Source organism: Bubalus bubalis, chromosome 13 (assembly GCF_019923935.1).
Source record: "Bubalus bubalis isolate 160015118507 breed Murrah chromosome 13, NDDB_SH_1, whole genome shotgun sequence".
NCBI classification, from domain to species: Eukaryota; Metazoa; Chordata; class Mammalia; order Artiodactyla; family Bovidae; genus Bubalus; species Bubalus bubalis.
In genome coordinates this window covers 37,689,879-37,706,600 of record NC_059169.1, presented here as the reverse complement: position 1 = coordinate 37,706,600, position 16,722 = coordinate 37,689,879, and the positions used below count along the sequence as shown (strand labels likewise).

The window sequence follows — 16,722 nt, the reverse complement described above, 5'->3', positions numbered from 1 at the left end:
GGGGTTTCACAAGCGTGGGAACAGTGGTCAAGATGGGGAGGAGGATGCCTGACCTTTACACAAACAGGCATGATTAAGCAGGTTTGCAGGGGCTGGGCGACTGCAAAGAGCAGGACAAGAGTGAGTGAGATAAACTCCAGTTCCTAGTATTGCAAGTCCCCACTTTCTGAGACTATGTGATCTACATGATCTAGATTTTGCAAGGGGCAAGGTGAGTTACAGAGGCAGAAGGAGAAGGAGGTTATGTAAAATTTTAACTTTTTCTCTTCAAATCAAGTCACACTTGGGGGACATTTAATTTTTTTCAATTTTCATTACAATATTGTAAGTTAGTTTATGACTTTTATTTTTTTGCTGCTCTTTTCCAAAAATCCATGTCTACTTCCCCAGGACAAAATTTAGAATGCCTATATAAAAGAGTGCGACTGCTTTTCTGATTGTGATGGATAGCATCTAGGCTCAAGATGCCTAGTTTTGCCATCAATGTACTTTTCTGATATCTGTGAGGACTCATTTGATCATTGCTACTGTACCTTCTAGGTTTACTTAGTTAGTTTACTGTAAGTTAAACAACTCATTAAAGAGGAAGTTTAAGTGATTTTAGCTGGGAGGTGTTGAAATAGTGGAAATTTTCAAGTTAGAAAAAAAATGAAAGAGAATGGGTTTGAGAGAAGAGAGAGGTATAAAGACAGTCGCTGGCAACCAAATTGCTCCCCAGTTCACCCTGAGACAAGCCTCCTCTTTAGAACAACATGATGCTCCAGGTATTGTTTCCTTTTATGGGGCTTATTTAAACTTGTTTTTCTAGCTTTCCTTTTCTTCTCAGCTTTCTCAGTTGCTCTCTTGCTTCTACCTTAAAAATGTCATTTCAGTGTTTCGCATAGCCTCTGGATGGTCTAATTAAATGCATTTTGTTTTTCATCAATGTTTTGCCAAGAATAGATGTAATTCTCTGATTAAAAAAAATAGGAAGAAATGAATCAGTTTAAGTTCATAGAATTTTAACCTTCTAGTTTAGCAATTATCCATTATGATGTTGCCATACTGCTTTTCAAATTATCTGTCTACTGTCCTTAGTCCCCTGGAGAAGATAAGTATTTTTGTGGTAGGAACCATAATATCTTGGTTTGGTATTCTAGAGTGCTTAGCACAGGGTGGACACATAGCAAGATCTCATGAAATATTTATTAACTAAGCGCATGAGTGTGTGCTAAGTCACTTCAGTCATGTCCAACTCTTTGCAACCCTATGGACTGTAGCCCACCAGGCTCCTCTGTCTATGGGACTTTTCAGGCAAGAATACTGGAGTGGGGTTTCCATGCCCTCCTCCAGGGGATCTTCCCCATCTAGGGATTGAACCTGAGTTCTTTATTTTACCATAATTTATGCATTAGTCATAGTATCTTTACTAAGAACAGATGTAAATGCCAGGAGAAAAATCAAGACCAGAAAGATATTTTAGAAATAGACAGCCCAAGGTGAAAGACGGCTGAGCAGTTGCACATTTGTTTCCTAGTGTTCCCTTCCTCAGGGGCCACAAAGAGATCATTTATTCTTTGGCATATGGGGTGGTGCTCAGGACTTGTCAGGGGGTCTGCTGGGGTTCCCTACTATCTTTCTTTCTTTTTTTAAGTTTTTTATTTTTTCTGTGGACCATTTCCTTTTCTGAATTTGTTACAATATTGCTTCTGTTTCATGTTTTGGTTTTCTGGCCCCAAGGTATGCGGGATCTTAGCCCCCTGACCAAGGATCAAACCCACACCCCCTGTATTAGAAGGTGAAGTCTTAACCATTGGACCATCAGGGAAGTCCCTGGGCCCTACTCCATGGCCAGGCATGCTCACTTGATGGGCCAGATTTCCCTTCTCTCCTCCTCTTCTTAGTTTCTTCCTGCCTCCACCAAAGCCCACCACGCTCTGTGGCCATTATCTGCTTGCTACTCTGTGTCCTCAACTCTACTGAGAACAGAAACTGGCCATCTTCCATTTCCACATCCCTCTGCCTCATACATGTGTTCACTACACGTCACTTTTTAGGATCTGAACTTAATTTGACCAACTGGGTTTCCTGTAATGGAGCACACTCTTTATGCAGAAGTACCTTAAGTTCTCATGTAGAAAGGAAGTGTGTGAATACAGAGTAATTGTAGCTCTGCTCTAACACTCTTGCCTTTAAAGTCTGTCACAGAAAGCTTTGCCAAAGTGATCCACGGCTTGAAGGTGGGACACCTGACAGATCGTGTCATTCAGCGGAGCAAGAGGATGGTTCTGGATGCTCTGGGAGTGGGGCTCCTGGGAACCAGCACAGAAGTGTTTCACAAAGCCAGTGGATACAGTAAAGTAAGAAGCTCCATGTCTACTTTAGAACTGAAACCAGGTGTACACACACACCTGTTTGTGAGATGTATCCAGGGACATGCATTTGTGTTCTACTGCTCTACTCTTCATTTTAAAGAGAGCGCCTGCTGAATACAGCATGGTGGTTTACAGTTTTATGCTTTTCTATGCTGTATTTGTTGTTGTTGTTTAGTCACTCAGTTGTGTCCAACTCTTTGCGACCCCATGGACTGCAGCACGCCAGGCTTCCTTGGGCTTCACTGCCAGAGTTTGTTCAAACTCAAGTCCATTGAGTCAATGATGCCATCAGCCATCTCATCCTCTATTGCCCCCTTCTCCCCCTGCCCTCTGTCTTTCCCAGCAACTGGGTCTTTACCAATGAATCAGCTCTTCGCATCAGGTGGCCAAAGTACTGGAGCTTCAGTTTCAGCATCAGTCCTTCCAATGAACATTCAGGCTTTATTTCCTTTAGCATTGACTGGTTTGATCTCCTTGCTGTCCAAGGGATTCCCAAAAGTCTTCTCCAGCATGAGAATTTGAAGGCATCAATTCTTCAGTGTTCAGTTGAACTTCTTTATGGTTCAACTCTCACATATGTACATCTATGCTTTATATTACCTGAGTCTTAATATACATCCACGTCCTTTACTAAGTCACTGTCTTAAGGCCAGTCTTAATCTTAAGGCTAGAAATATCTCAAGTTGATTACTTTTATAACTGAAAGCACAGTTTTACCTGAGAGTCTTGGTGGCCATAGCACCCACCCCGAGCCATTTGTTCTTGCAAAGACTTGAAGATTTTCTGGAGAAAAGCCTGGACCAGCCTGCAGGTGTTTACATGGGAGATGTGCACCCACCCACCAAAGAATACGCTTGATAGAGACGACCAGTCTACCTTTTCCTAGTGTTTATCTTCAAGAAGTAAATAAGAGTAAATTCAGACTTCATTCCTTGGTGCACTTAGGGATCACAGTCTGGGATTGAGTGGCAGCATCTCCTCTCCCTTCCATGGAGAAAGTTGTATTTTTCTTCTACAAAGAAGAGAGAAACCCAATAACTAGGGCTTCAATCTAGCACAAAGGGCTCAATAAGGGGTAATAAAGTAGTGTCTCCAAAGATGAAGAACAACTATTGAAATGGTGACTTGGCATGTAGGTTCATACCCTGTATCACTGATTGATATTCTTTCATTCCAGATCTATAGTTCCAATGTATCCAGCACTGTTTGGGGCCAGCCAGAACTCAGGCTCCCACCAACCTATGCTGCTTTCGTTAACGGTGTGGCTGTAAGGAGATTTCCATGATTTTTCTACTGTTCAACAATCAGAATAATTTCAGAGCCAGAAGATATCTCAGAAATTTCCCAGGTTTCATACCGTACTGATGAGTTCTTTGAAGTTCAGAGAGGTGAAGTGGCCCGCCCTCTAGCCTATGTTGTAATTTCAATTTCATGTTTTTACAGTGAATTGATGTTTTTTGAAATTGTGAAGGAGAGGAAATAAGATGGAAATATTTTGATAAAAATGCTCCTAAGTTATCTCAACTCTAAATTAAATATCCAGACTCAATTCCTTCTTAATCCCTTCTGCTGTGGCCAGTATCAGTTTCTATTTAGCAACCAGCCTTTCATTCAATCAGCAGATATTTATCAAGATAGAAACAATGACCATCTGGTGTCTCTTTTTTCTGAACCAAAAATCAGGACTTCTCATCTGAGAGACTATTTATATGCCTTTTCTGTGTGTCAGGAGCAGTCTACAAGATATAATTTGGACGTGAACCTGTTGGGATTTCTGAGATATTTTTATGGTTTATGGGGACAGTAGTTCAGAATATCAAAAATCAAATCTGATGGTGCATCCACAAATAAACATCCAGTAAGCCGTGGGGAAGGCACCAGCCACAATGAGACAAAAGTCTATTTTAAATTGAACTTCTGGTTATTACCATTTCATGTAAGGAAAAAGCTAGTGATGGGATGAGGTGGAATAAAACCTTATAGCAGAAAATAAAGATCTAAAAATATAGCTTAATAATCTGGGTTCAAGAGTTCTTGCAACTTCTTTAAAGATTTGAAATTATTTCATAATAAAAAGGGCTCAGAAAATATGGCCTGATATGGAATAAATGGCATTAAACTCTTCATGTGACTTGTTGAAAGGTCAAAGAGGGAGGGAGGAGAAGCTACCTAATTCTACAGCTTTGTTTATAAGGAAGGTATGGATCTTTCCAATGGTGGCCGCTGAGTAAGACCCAAGATCCTTGCGGTTCACTAGCTGCTCTGGAAGGTCCCACTTGATCTGGCCAGAGGACAGCATATCTAGTGCCCACCCATGTGATTAAGAATCACAGCCAGTTCATAGGTTTAACCTTCAGAGGATCAGATCTAAAAATGTCACATCAAACAAGGTGATTACTGAAATAAACCCTGACTGGTCCAAAAGCCATCACATGAAGGGAGACACATTTAGGTTCTGGTTGTTTGTGTGTCTATTCACACAGATCCACTCAATGGATTTTGATGACACGTGGCACCCTGCAACCCACCCTTCTGGAGCTGTCCTTCCTGTCCTCATGGCTCTATCAGAAGCCCTGCCACCAAGTCCAAAGTATTCTGGCCTTGACCTGCTGCTGGCTTTCAATGTTGGTATTGAAGTGCAAGGCCGATTACTGCGTTTCTCCAAAGAAGCCTATGACATACCAAAGAGGTATGGAGAAAGTGTGCCCCATCCTGAGGCACCCACATTGCCCTTCATCTGTTTGTTGTCATCTCTGTGGAGCTTTCTGATATAGAGGTTGGCTCAGTGGAAGCTGTTGTCATTAGTGCTGGCAGTTAAGTCCACTCAACCAGATATCAAACTGTTTATACCATATAGAAAAGTGTGATCTCAGAAGTGCTAGTGAAAAGTCTCCTCTGGGTTTAGAGAGCCAATCAAGCAACCAGGACCATAAACAGATCTGGATCCCCTCACCCCAAGGTGATCATGACGTGCTGGCCTTCATGGGTATTCTGGATAGCCCTCGGCTCATCTCAAAGCAGAAATCTACTTTGGTATTTCTAGGGTCCTTCAGATGAATGAGAACAGACAGAATACCCTAAACCTGACTATTCAACCCACAGATCAAAAATGGTCCAACGCTGACTGTATCAGATGGTTCATTCTAATATTTATTTTGCCATTTGTTCCAGCCTTCTGGGGGAGGAGTAAATAAGAATATTGAGTGAGTGCTCACAGTTTCCATTGAGTTTTCACAGTTACTTACAGAGGCTTTCAGCAATCAACAACTTTTGCCTTTGGGGCAATAACTGTAACAGTGAAAGTTAAGTGAAAGTCGCTCAAAGAGTTGCAAAGAGTCAGACACGACTGAGCCACTTTCACTCCACTTTACAGTCCATGGAATTCTTTACTTTCACTTCACTATACAGTCCATGGAATTCTCCAGGCCAGAATACTGGAGTGGGTAGCCTTTCCCTTCTCCAGGAATCATCCCAACCCAGGGATCAAACCCAGGTCTCCCGCATTACAGGCAGATTCTTTACCAGCTGAGCCACCAGGGAAGCCCAATTGTAACAGTACCATTTATAAATAATTTACTATGGGTCAGGCCCTGTTGTAATTATATGAATTTATTCAAAACTCACAAGGGAGTTTTACTATTATGATGATGATGATGATGATCGCTTTATGTAAGAGAAAACAGGTACAGAGAAGTTGAATAGCTTTTCCAAGATCACATAGCTAATAGGAGGAAGAGCTGAGATTTGAATGTAGGCCTTCAGGCTCCATTAGCTCAGCTCCTGACCACTGTACTATACCGCCCCCTGGCAGCTGAAGTTTGTAAGTCTCCACCTCTGTGTTCTTTTGCTTTTCAGATTCCATCCCCCCTCGGTGGTGGGAACCTTGGGGAGTGCTGCTGCCGCATCTAAGTTTTTTGGGCTCAGCGTGACAGAGTGCCAAGAGGCCCTGGCTATTGCTGTTTCTCATGCTGGGGCACCCATGGCAAATGCTGCCACTCAGACCAAGCCACTTCACGTGGGCAATGCTGCCAGGCATGGGCTAGAAGCTGCTTTCCTGGCAATGCTGGGTCTCCAGGGAAACAAACGGGTTTTGGATTTGGAGACAGGGTTTGGGGCCTTCTATACCAACTATTCTCCTAAAGTCCTTCCAGACCTAGATTCACACACTTGGCTTCTGGAGAAGCAGGATGTGGCCTTCAAGCGTTTCCCTGCCCATTTGGCCACCCACTGGGTGGCAGACACAGCTGCATCCATGAGAAGGCACCTTGTAACAGACAAAGGCCCACTCCCCATTGACCGCATTGAAAGAATTGTGCTTCGAGTTCCAGATGTCCAGTATGTGAACAGGCCCTTCCCCAAATCCGAGCATGAAGCCCGCCACTCCTTCCAGTATGTGGCCTGTGCCATGCTGCTCGACGGTGTCATCACTGTCCCAGCCTTCCACAAACGCCAGATCAACAGGCCACAGGTGAGAGAGCTGCTTGGTAAGGTGGAGCTGGAGCACCCTCGAGACAACCTACCAAACTTCAACACACTGTACTGTGAGATGAGTGTTGCCCTCAAGGATGGAGCCGTCTTCACAGAGCGTTCGGATACCTTCTACGGTCACTGGAGGAAGCCTCTGAGCCAGAAGGACCTACAGGAAAAGTTCAGAGCCAATTCCTGCAGGACGCTGTCCTGCCACGCTATAGAAAGGCTTATAGAGATAGTAGAAAACCTAGAAGACCTGGAAGACTGCTCTGTGCTAACCACACTTCTAAAAGAAACCTCTCCACCAAAGATAGCTTCAAAATCTATCTAGCATTTAACAATTCCATCATACAATCTCTCCTATGGCTTGACAACATCCAGGTGACTTTGTATCAGGGGAAATTCAATTCTCTGCTTTATAGAACGAAGGGTCTGTCCTGTGAATAAGTGCAGCACACTTCAGCACTTCAGAGCCCAAACACAGAACTCGATATATATGGAAGCAGTCTTGTCCTGTAAATTTTGCAAGACAGTTCCAGTTATCTAGTTTGGCAAGCTAATAAAGGTGCAAGAAACACAGAGAAATTTATTTTAAAAGCATTCATAAGGCTGAAATTCAAGTCACCTGTACTTAGCTTAAACTTTTCAGAGGAATTATTTATGAACCTTTATGAACCTCAAGACATGAGAGGGATTTGAACTTCTACATAAAACTTGCTGACAGTGAAGATGGCTGTGGTCTGTTGTGCCACCAACAGACTTCTTAGACTATGGGTTGTAAGAATCCCTTCACTGTAGGGAGCCACATTAGGCGTTACTGACAAAATGGAGGCACGGCCCCAACTCCCTCTCCTTGTCCCACAGGCACGAACCCAGGATGAAGGAGTTAGGCCTTGAGATTCTGACTTGTTTTTTCCTCTCCTCGGCTGAGTTGACTGAAAGAATATTAAGGTGCTTATTGTTCTTGAGAGGAGCATGAGAAGGCACAAAGCCCTCTGCAGCTGTGCTCAGAGAATATTCATAAAGTTAATCATTGACATTCTTCAAGGACTTTTACAAAAGAGTGTTCCAGGATGACCAGTAGGCCGCAGCTTGAGGCCATGCGAGGCATTGCTATCTGAAAGCTATTTGTGAGGGAAATGTTTATGACAAAGGAGTTTGCCGAATTTAGGGCTTAGGAATAATTAAAATAGTTAGAAGCTAAAGATTTAAGGAATGTTTCAATGTTAGCATATGTTACTATAGCTTATAGAGATTAGGAATTTTGGAGATATTAGTGGTTAGAAACCTTTTTAGAGAAAGTGAGCTCAGGATACTAGGGGCAAACAAGATTTAGAAAGATAAGAAATAAACTGAGGAATGTGGTATGGAGCCCAGACATTAGCATGAGTTACAATGTATTTACAAGGACACATGAGAAGTAGATAAGAGAATGGCTGAGGCAGGAACTCCTTTTGAGGGGCAACAATGATTTATGGAGACAACAAATCTGGGTCAGGGGGAACTGAAAATGTCAAACCTCTGACCTAATGCTTTTGTAAAAATATAAAAGAGACTCTTAAGCTTGAAATAAATATGCAGTCCAAGAAAACTGAGAGGCTATGTTGTTTCTCACCGACACCGCCCATCCCTTCAGGCTCATTCTCTGGCTGCTGGAGCTGGACTCCGGCACTTCACAATGGAGGAGATGCTATTGGGTTTAAAATAAGGGCTTCATTGTTTCAAATCCTGCTTCTGCCACTGACTAGGTGTGACACTGGGCGTGGTTCGGGGTATCCCTCTAGTTATGCTTTATTTTTTTTAAAGTATAAAAAATAAAGCAGTTTGACTCTAAAAGCAGTATTCTTAATACAATCTATCACCTTTCATTATAAAAAAAATTTTGAGACTAATATCATGGATGTAGAATCTGAGATGTAATAAAGTAGGACAGCCAAAACATAGCATATATGTGGACAGTTAAATAATATTAAACTGTATAAAACAATTAAAATGTCTTGAGGGGTTAAAATTGCCACATTAGTATTATATATACATAAGCAGGAAGTTATTAAAGTTCATGTATTCTAAATTCCTTGCATTGTCCAAGAAAAGGGCAAGCTATTAACTCTAGACTTTGACTTGCAAGTGTGTATGTTGACATTTCTAGGGTGACTATATTAAAGTACTCTTGCCTGGAAAATTCCATGGATGGAGGAGCCCGGTAGGCTGCAGTCCATGGGGTTGCTAAGAGTCAGACACAACTGAGTGACTTTACTTTCACTTTTCACTTTCATGCATTGGAGAAGGAAATGGCAACCCACTCCAGTTTTCTTGCCTGGAGAATCCCAAGGATGGGGGAGCCTGGTAGGCTGCCGTCTATGCGGTCGCACAGAGTTGGACACGACTGAAGCGACTTAGCGGCAGCAGCAGCAGAATGTATCACTTCCAGGTTAATAGAAGAAGAAATAAAGAATTAGGTAAAAATAATCCAAAGTAAAGTAAGAAAGGAAGGGGAAAAGAAATAAATATATAAAATATATTTAACAATATAAAATGACAGGAAAAAAAATCCAAATATATCTATAACTACAAAAAGAGTAAATGGACTAAATGCTCCAGTTAAAAAGATGCAACAACCATGAACACATTCTTTTAAATGTTTGTTTTATTAACAACTACTTTACTTGTCACAATTCATTCATTTTATGTTTTATGAGTTTTTAAATGCATAGAGTCATGAAAATATTTCTGCAACTCAGTTTTGGAAAACTACCACTTCCAAACACCCCTTAGGCCTGCTTGCACTCAATTCTCACTCCCATCTCCAGTCCTCAGCAGCCAATGATTTGTTTTCTATCTCTACAGTTTTGTCTTTTTCCAACATTTCATATAAATGGAACCATACAATATATAGTCTTACGTGTCTGGCTCTTTCACTTAGCATAAGAGTTTTAAGATTTTTTCCACATATGTATAAGTACTTTATTCCCTTTCATTGCTGAGTAGCACCCCACCATATGGATATAGCACATTTGTTTACCCATTCATTGGTTAAAGAGAAGGTAGATAGTTTCCACTTTGGGGCTGCTATGAATAATGCATCTATGAACATTCACAAACATATCTTTCTGGGGACATATCTTTCCATTACTCTTGGGTGGAGTCCCAGGAGCAGGAGTGCTGGATCATTTGGTAAGTACATATTTATCTTTATTAAAAACTGTTTTCCAAAGTAGCTTTATCACATTACATTTCCACCAGCAAAGTATGATGGTTTCAGTTTCTCCTTATTTTCACCAAACTTTGGAATTATCAGTCTTTCTCATTTTAGCCAGTCTAGTGAGTATATACGGAGAAGGCAATGGCACCCCACTCCAGTACTCTTGCCTGGAAAATCCCATGGACAGAGGAGCCTGGTAGACTGCAGTCCATGGGGTCGCGAAGAGTCGCACACGACTGAGTGACTTCACTTTCACTTTTCACTTTCATGCATTGGAGAAGGAAATGGCAACCTACTCCAGTGTTCTTGTCTGGAGAATCAGGGACGGGGGAGACTGGTGGGCTGCCATCTATGGGGTCGCACAAAGTTGGACACGACTGAAGTGACTTAGCAGCAGCAGCAGTGAGTATATAATTGTATCTCATTGTGGTTTTAATTTGCATTTTCCTGATGACTAATTCTTGTCCATTTTTGCCTATTATTTTAATTAGGTTGTCTTCTTATTGAGTTTTAAGACTTCATTTTCTAGTCTGACCATAATTCTTTAATAAATACATGTTTTACAAATATTATCTACCAATTTGGGGCTTGTCTTACTGTATTTTTAATGGTGTATTTTGAAGAGCAAAACTTTTAAATTTGATTAAGTATTTTTTTGCCATTTTTAAAAATAATTTTTGTTCTTACTTTTGGTATTACTGGAAGGCATTTTAAAAATCCAATTATGTACTTTATTCAAGACACATAAAGATAAAGAAAAGCTGAAAGTAAAAAAGATGAGGGAAATGTAGATAGATATTAAAAAAGAAAGCTAGAATTAAATATTAAAAAAGAATTCAAGCAAAAAACATTTTACTAGAAAAAAGATAATAATGATAAATTGAAGCCATTAGAGAACTAACAGAGAAGGCAATGGCACCCCACTCCAGTACTCTTGCCTGGAAAATCCCATGGACGGAGGAGCCTGGTAGGCTGCAGTCCATGGGGTCGCTAAGAGTCGGATATGACTGAGCGACTTCACTTTCAATTTTCACTTTCATGCATTGGAGAAGGAAATGGCAACCCACTCCAGTGTTCTTGCCTGAAGAATCCCAGGGACGGGGGAGCCTGGTGGGCTTCCGTCTATGGGGTCACACAGAGTCAGACACGACTGAAGCGACTTAGTAGTTGTAGAGAACTAAAATAATTCTAAACTTATGCATCTAAATACTACTAAACTGCAAAGAGAAATAGATAAATCCAGTATTATACTGAAAGAATTTTAACATTTCTCCCATAGAAGTTTGGAGAAGGCAATGGCACCCCACTCTAGTACTCTTGCCTGGAAAATCCCATGGATGGAGGAGCCTGGTGGGCCGCAGTCCATGGGGTCGCTAAGAGTCAGACAAGACTCAGCAACTTCACTTTCACTTTTCACTTTCATGCATTGGAGAAGGAAATGGCAACCCACTCCAGTGTTCTTGCCTGGAGAATCCCAGGGATGGGGGAGACTCGTGGGCTGCCGTCTATGGAGTCGCACAGAGTCGGACATGACTGAATCGACTTAGCAGCAGCAGCAGCAGCAGCATAGAAGTTTATATTTCAAGGAAACCAAAAATAAACAGACTATAAAAGATTTAAACACACTCAACATGTTTTATCTAATGGATATATACTATGCACTCAACAACTAGAGAGTTCACAATCTTATAAAAACCTCACAGAGCATTTATAAAAATGGACCACATATTTGGGTATAAAGTAAGTCTCAACTTTTGAAAGCACTGGATCATCCAGGTCATTTTCTCTAATCACAATGCAATCAAGTTAAAAATCAATATAATAAATCAGGAGATTGGTTTTGACACATACACACTACGTATTTAATTCTTTGTGACCCTGTGGACTATAGTCCATAAGGCTCCTATGTCCATGGGATTTCCCAGGCAAGAATAGTGGAGTGGGTTGCCATTTCCTTCTCCAAGGAACCTTCTGACCCAGGGATGGAACCAGTGTCTCCTACATTGCAGACAGAATCTTATACTGTCTGAGCCATAGGGGAAGCCCATATATAAAATAGATAACTAATAAGGACCTACTATACAGTCCAGGGAATTCCACTCAGTACTGTGTAATGGCCTATATGGGAAAAGAAGCAAAAAAAGAGTGGACATATGTATATGTAAAACTGATTCACTTTGCTGAAACTAATATGACATTGTAAATCAACTATATTCCAATTAAAAAATGTATTAAAACTTTCAAAAAACATTTTTAAGTTGAAAAAAATCAATGTAAAAATACAATCAGAAAAGCCTGAAACATTTAGAAATAAACAATTCCTCTAAATAACTCAAATCACAAGAAAGTTTTAGAGAAAATTATAAAACATTTAGAACTAACCAATAACAAAAATGCCACATATCAAAATTTATAGGATATAATAAAAATAGTACTTATAAATGTAGAATTTTCTTATCACTGGCTCTGTATTACATGGATTCAGCATTCAAAAAACTAAGATCATGCCCTTTTGTCCATCACTTCATAGCAAATAGATGGGGAACAATAGAAACAGTGACAGACTTTATTTTCTTGGGCTCCAAAATCACTGCAGATGGTGATTGCAGCCATGAAATTAAAAGATGCTTGCTACTTTGAAGAAAAGATATAACCAACCTAGACAGCATATTAAAAAGCAGAGACATTACTTTACCGGCAAATGTCTATATAGTCAAAGCTACGGTTTTTCCAGTAGTCATGTATGGATGTGAGAGTTGGACCAAAAGAAAGCTGAGGGCCAAAGAATTGATGCTTTTGAACTGTGATGTTGGTGGAAATGCAAATTGATACAGTCACTACAGAGAACAGTATGGGAATTCCTTTAAAAACTGGGAATAAAACTACCATATGACCCAGCAATCCCACTACTGGGCATACACTCTGAGGAAACAATTATTGAAAAAGACACATGTACTCCAACGTTCACTGCAGCACTATTTACAATAGCTAGGAGACTTCCCTTGTGGCTCAGCTGGTAAAGAATCCGCCTGCAATGCGGGAGACCTGGGTTCGATCCCTGGGTTGGGAAGATCCCCTGGAGAAGGGAAAGGCTACCCCCTCTAATATTCTGGCCTGGGGAATTCCATGGACTGTATATTCCATGGGATCGCAAAGAGTCAGACATGACTGTGTGACTTTCACTTCACTAAACCCTTCTAAAATTTTTAATATGACTCAGTCTATCTTTTAACATCCCTGAAGGTTGCTTCAGACCAATAGCAGGGGTTGAAGACAATCTCCCCTGAGGGGCACAACAGCACTCAAGGTGACCTTGACACTGGCTGTTATACCCACTGAATTAGCTGAAGGCAGGAGAAAACATCAGGGAACATGGGTCTACAGGGAGAACTGTAGGGTCCTCTTCACTGACAGCCCCGTACACCGTCCACCCTCACCTTACCACATGCCAAAAAAATAGAGGAGGGAGAGGAGGAGGGAGACTGGCTCCCCACATTCTTTTCTAGCTGCTTCCTTTTAAAAAGCTAGGGCATTTTAGAGCCACAGTGCTGGTGGAGACTTTGGATGAACTGAGAGAGTTAAAGGTGAGTCCATATATCTTCCTTCCATGAGGCTGGGGAGCAAGGGACAGCCCTGTGAGCTCTTCCATCTTGAGAAAGCCCAAGACAGGGCTTGGGCCGTCTAAGCATCGTGGCAAACGTCTGTTTCCTCCCACTTGTCTCCTTTAGCCCACTGTTCATGTGATAGGCCAGACAGCCAGAGAGAAAACCCACCATGAGACTGGGACACAGGCTCCAGCTCACAGGAGAGGTTTACATGCCAGCTCCTTCTCTGTATGTCTGCATCCTCAGCCCAGGTCCATGATCTTGAGCCAAGGGACCTCGGTCATCAGACACAGCTTTGCCAGCTCTGGGGAGCTCAAGGGCTGGTATATATTAGGGGATCCTAAAGATCATACATGGGTTTCCCAGGTGACTCAGATGGTAAAGAATCTGCCTGGAATGTGGGAGATCTGGGTTTGATCCCTGAGTAGGAAAGATCTCCTGGAGAAGGGACTGGCAACCCACTCCACTATTCTTGCCTGGAGAACTTCATGGACAGAGCAGCCTGGAAGGCAACAGTCCACAGGTTCACAAAGAGTCAGACATGACTGAGTGACTAACACTTTCACTTGAAGACCATGCTCACATTCAAGTGCGTACCAAAAGAACTCATGGGGCTCTGCATAAGGCTGTGCTCCTGGCTAAAGTTTACTATCGTCAAAGGATATATGATAAGATCAACAAGAGAAAAAGACACAGGCAGAGTCTGGAGAATCCCCTCCATAGGATTTCAAGGCTCCTTCTCTCCAGTGAGGAGCTGCGTGAATGTGCCTCTTTCTCCAGCAGAGAAGAGGGCAGTAAAGTGTGTTTCACATGACTTCCCTGGGAAGGGACTCACCACCCAAAGTTCTGATAAGCAGCTGGTCATAAAGGTATCCTCTGCCCAATAACAACCACAATTCCAAACTCCAAGAAGGAAAGCAGGTGTTCGGCATAATCACATTGTGTGCACAGTCTAAGCAAAGTGAATCATCTTTATCAGTTAGGGAGTGGGTCAAGTGCCAAGTTCCCAGACTCCAACCTGGAAGTTCAGAATAAAGCCTTTGGACCAGTCCAACACCCATCCTCATAAAACATGGCATGAAAACAGTGCTTCTGACTTTAACAAGTGAAAAATAAAAATGACCACATGCTTGTCAAAAACCAAGGATAGCTGGATAATTCAATGATAGCTATTTCATCTTTTGAGTCAAGATCGCATTGAAAGTGCCTATAATCAACTAGTAAAGTGTGTGATGCAACTGTTTGGAGCAAAAATATTTCTCCTTGAACAAGTTCTTCTAAATGCTAGAGAGGTATCAGTGTTCAAACACATGATAAAACACCCCCTCATTGGTCCTATTCCATCACAGTTTTCATGCGAGGGGCCACGCCACCTAGGCACACATATGAGCCGTTTTGTTGGCCGTATCCTGAAGGATCCTCTCACATCCCAGCAGCTGTGTTTGCATCCAGGCTTCTGCTGGGTCTGCATCAGCAAACCTACCAGAAGAGGAGATCTAACCAAGTGGGAGAAAATGTTTCTTAGGCACCTGCCAGCATGGCTGTGAAGAGAGTTAAAATTATAGCTCGCACTGGCCGCTCAAACACAGCAATATTCAGAACAAAAGCTCACAGGCACTGTGCACATAAGGAATCCATCCCAACGAGAGGCTTCAATGAACCAGCCAGTTAGTAAGAGAAAGGAAGGCTTTATGAACTAGGACCGATAGGAAACAATTCAAGTAAGCGTGATTGGAGTCATGCAGCTAAATGATATCATATAAGAGAATTGCTATATTGAAATTTTCTCCTTATAGACTAAGCCAGGGTATTTTGTAAGAATACATCTCTGTGATTCAACGCCACCTGGTCTTGTCGCTTTAAACTACAGTCCCTTGCTATGTCCGCCCCCACATTAATGCCAATCACCAAATACCGCAGACTGGTAATGAAAGATAATTCATTAAGCTATCAGAAAAGCAGCTACACTTATATTCATCCAGAGGAAGGGAAATAGAAAAGTGCTTACCCGACAGGAAGCTTTTCATCCTTTTCTTCCCCTCCATCCCCAATATTATCCTGACCCACTGTGACTTCACAAACAGGACGGTTTCAGCTGCCAGTGCAGGGCAATGCAGCACCAGCTCGTGGGCTTCTTAGCACAGTGGAAGGCGTGAAGTGTCCTTCACAGAACTGTTGACCGTGCAGTTCTGGGCCACCCCAAAACTGCCTGCAAAGACAGGGGATCCGGGATTATTTGAGGCAGCTGACAAAACAAACCTATGAACAATTAAATCTTAAGCAAAGAATTAAGGCATGTAAGAGCGATAACGTGAATCAGATGGAAAAATAGCATTCCTTTAAACTCCTGTGGAGTTAAGACTTTAATTCATTAAAGTCAGGATAGCAATCTATATTTGTCAAAGTGACTCAGAGATGTTTTTGTAAAAATTGGTGCCAAATGCTAGAACACAGACCTAATCATTATGGCTTCAGTGTAATGAAGAGAGTGAACATTATAGACAGATATAAAGGGTTTATAGTAAGCTAATAATAATAAAGATAAATATTATACATCAACAGCATGAAATTCTATCACAGGCTAGAATGCCTATCAGGACACTAATTTTTGCTAAATATTTCAAGTTTGGTACAAAGTAAAAGTATATGGTTTTTGAGATAATTTTATTTCTCTTAAAAACAAAAATCTCTTTTTTGTGTGTTAGAATAAAAGTTTTTAATAAGAGTAATTTTTTATTGATTTTGAAAGTAATGCTGTGTTAGATGCGAAGACTCTAATTTTAGCATCTGACAGGCAATAATCTTTCTAAAGTTGTCTTAGGGCAAACCTATTTGTAAAGGAAGAAAAGAGTAAATTCTCAAAACACCAGCAACTCAAATATAATCAATTTCCCTCACTCTCCATGGGGTTTTGTAAGTAAACATTTCAATTTGTTTACATGATAAACTTTGTATATATATATATATAATATATAGCAAGTCTCCAAAGATGGTGTCCATGCATCTCAATACTCATGCCCTTTTATTCCTCGCCTTGAATCAGGTGTCACTGTTGATCAACAGAATGTAGCAGAAGTGATGCTGAGGAACA

The 16,722-nt window shown here is 41.3% G+C and overlaps 1 protein-coding gene across 4 annotated transcripts; it reads left to right on the top strand.

The window, feature by feature from the left end:
• Positions 1–609: 609 nt before the first annotated feature.
• Positions 610–8,016, top strand: ACOD1 (aconitate decarboxylase 1). Of its 4 annotated transcripts, XM_006054106.4 has the most exons (5): positions 610–764; positions 2,178–2,339; positions 3,532–3,621; positions 4,838–5,043; positions 6,210–8,016. In XM_006054106.4, exons 1-5 carry the CDS (start codon positions 753–755, stop codon positions 7,153–7,155), a joined length of 1,416 nt encoding a protein of 471 aa, XP_006054168.1. In that variant the 5' UTR covers positions 610–752; the 3' UTR covers positions 7,156–8,016. The 4 variants fall into 4 exon arrangements, with proteins under 4 accessions (XP_006054168.1, XP_025118526.1, XP_006054169.1 ...); XM_025262741.3 differs by lacking the exon at positions 3,532–3,621; XM_006054107.4 differs by lacking the exon at positions 2,178–2,339 and having other exon boundaries at positions 622–764.
• The last annotated feature ends 8,706 nt before the right edge of the window (positions 8,017–16,722 follow it).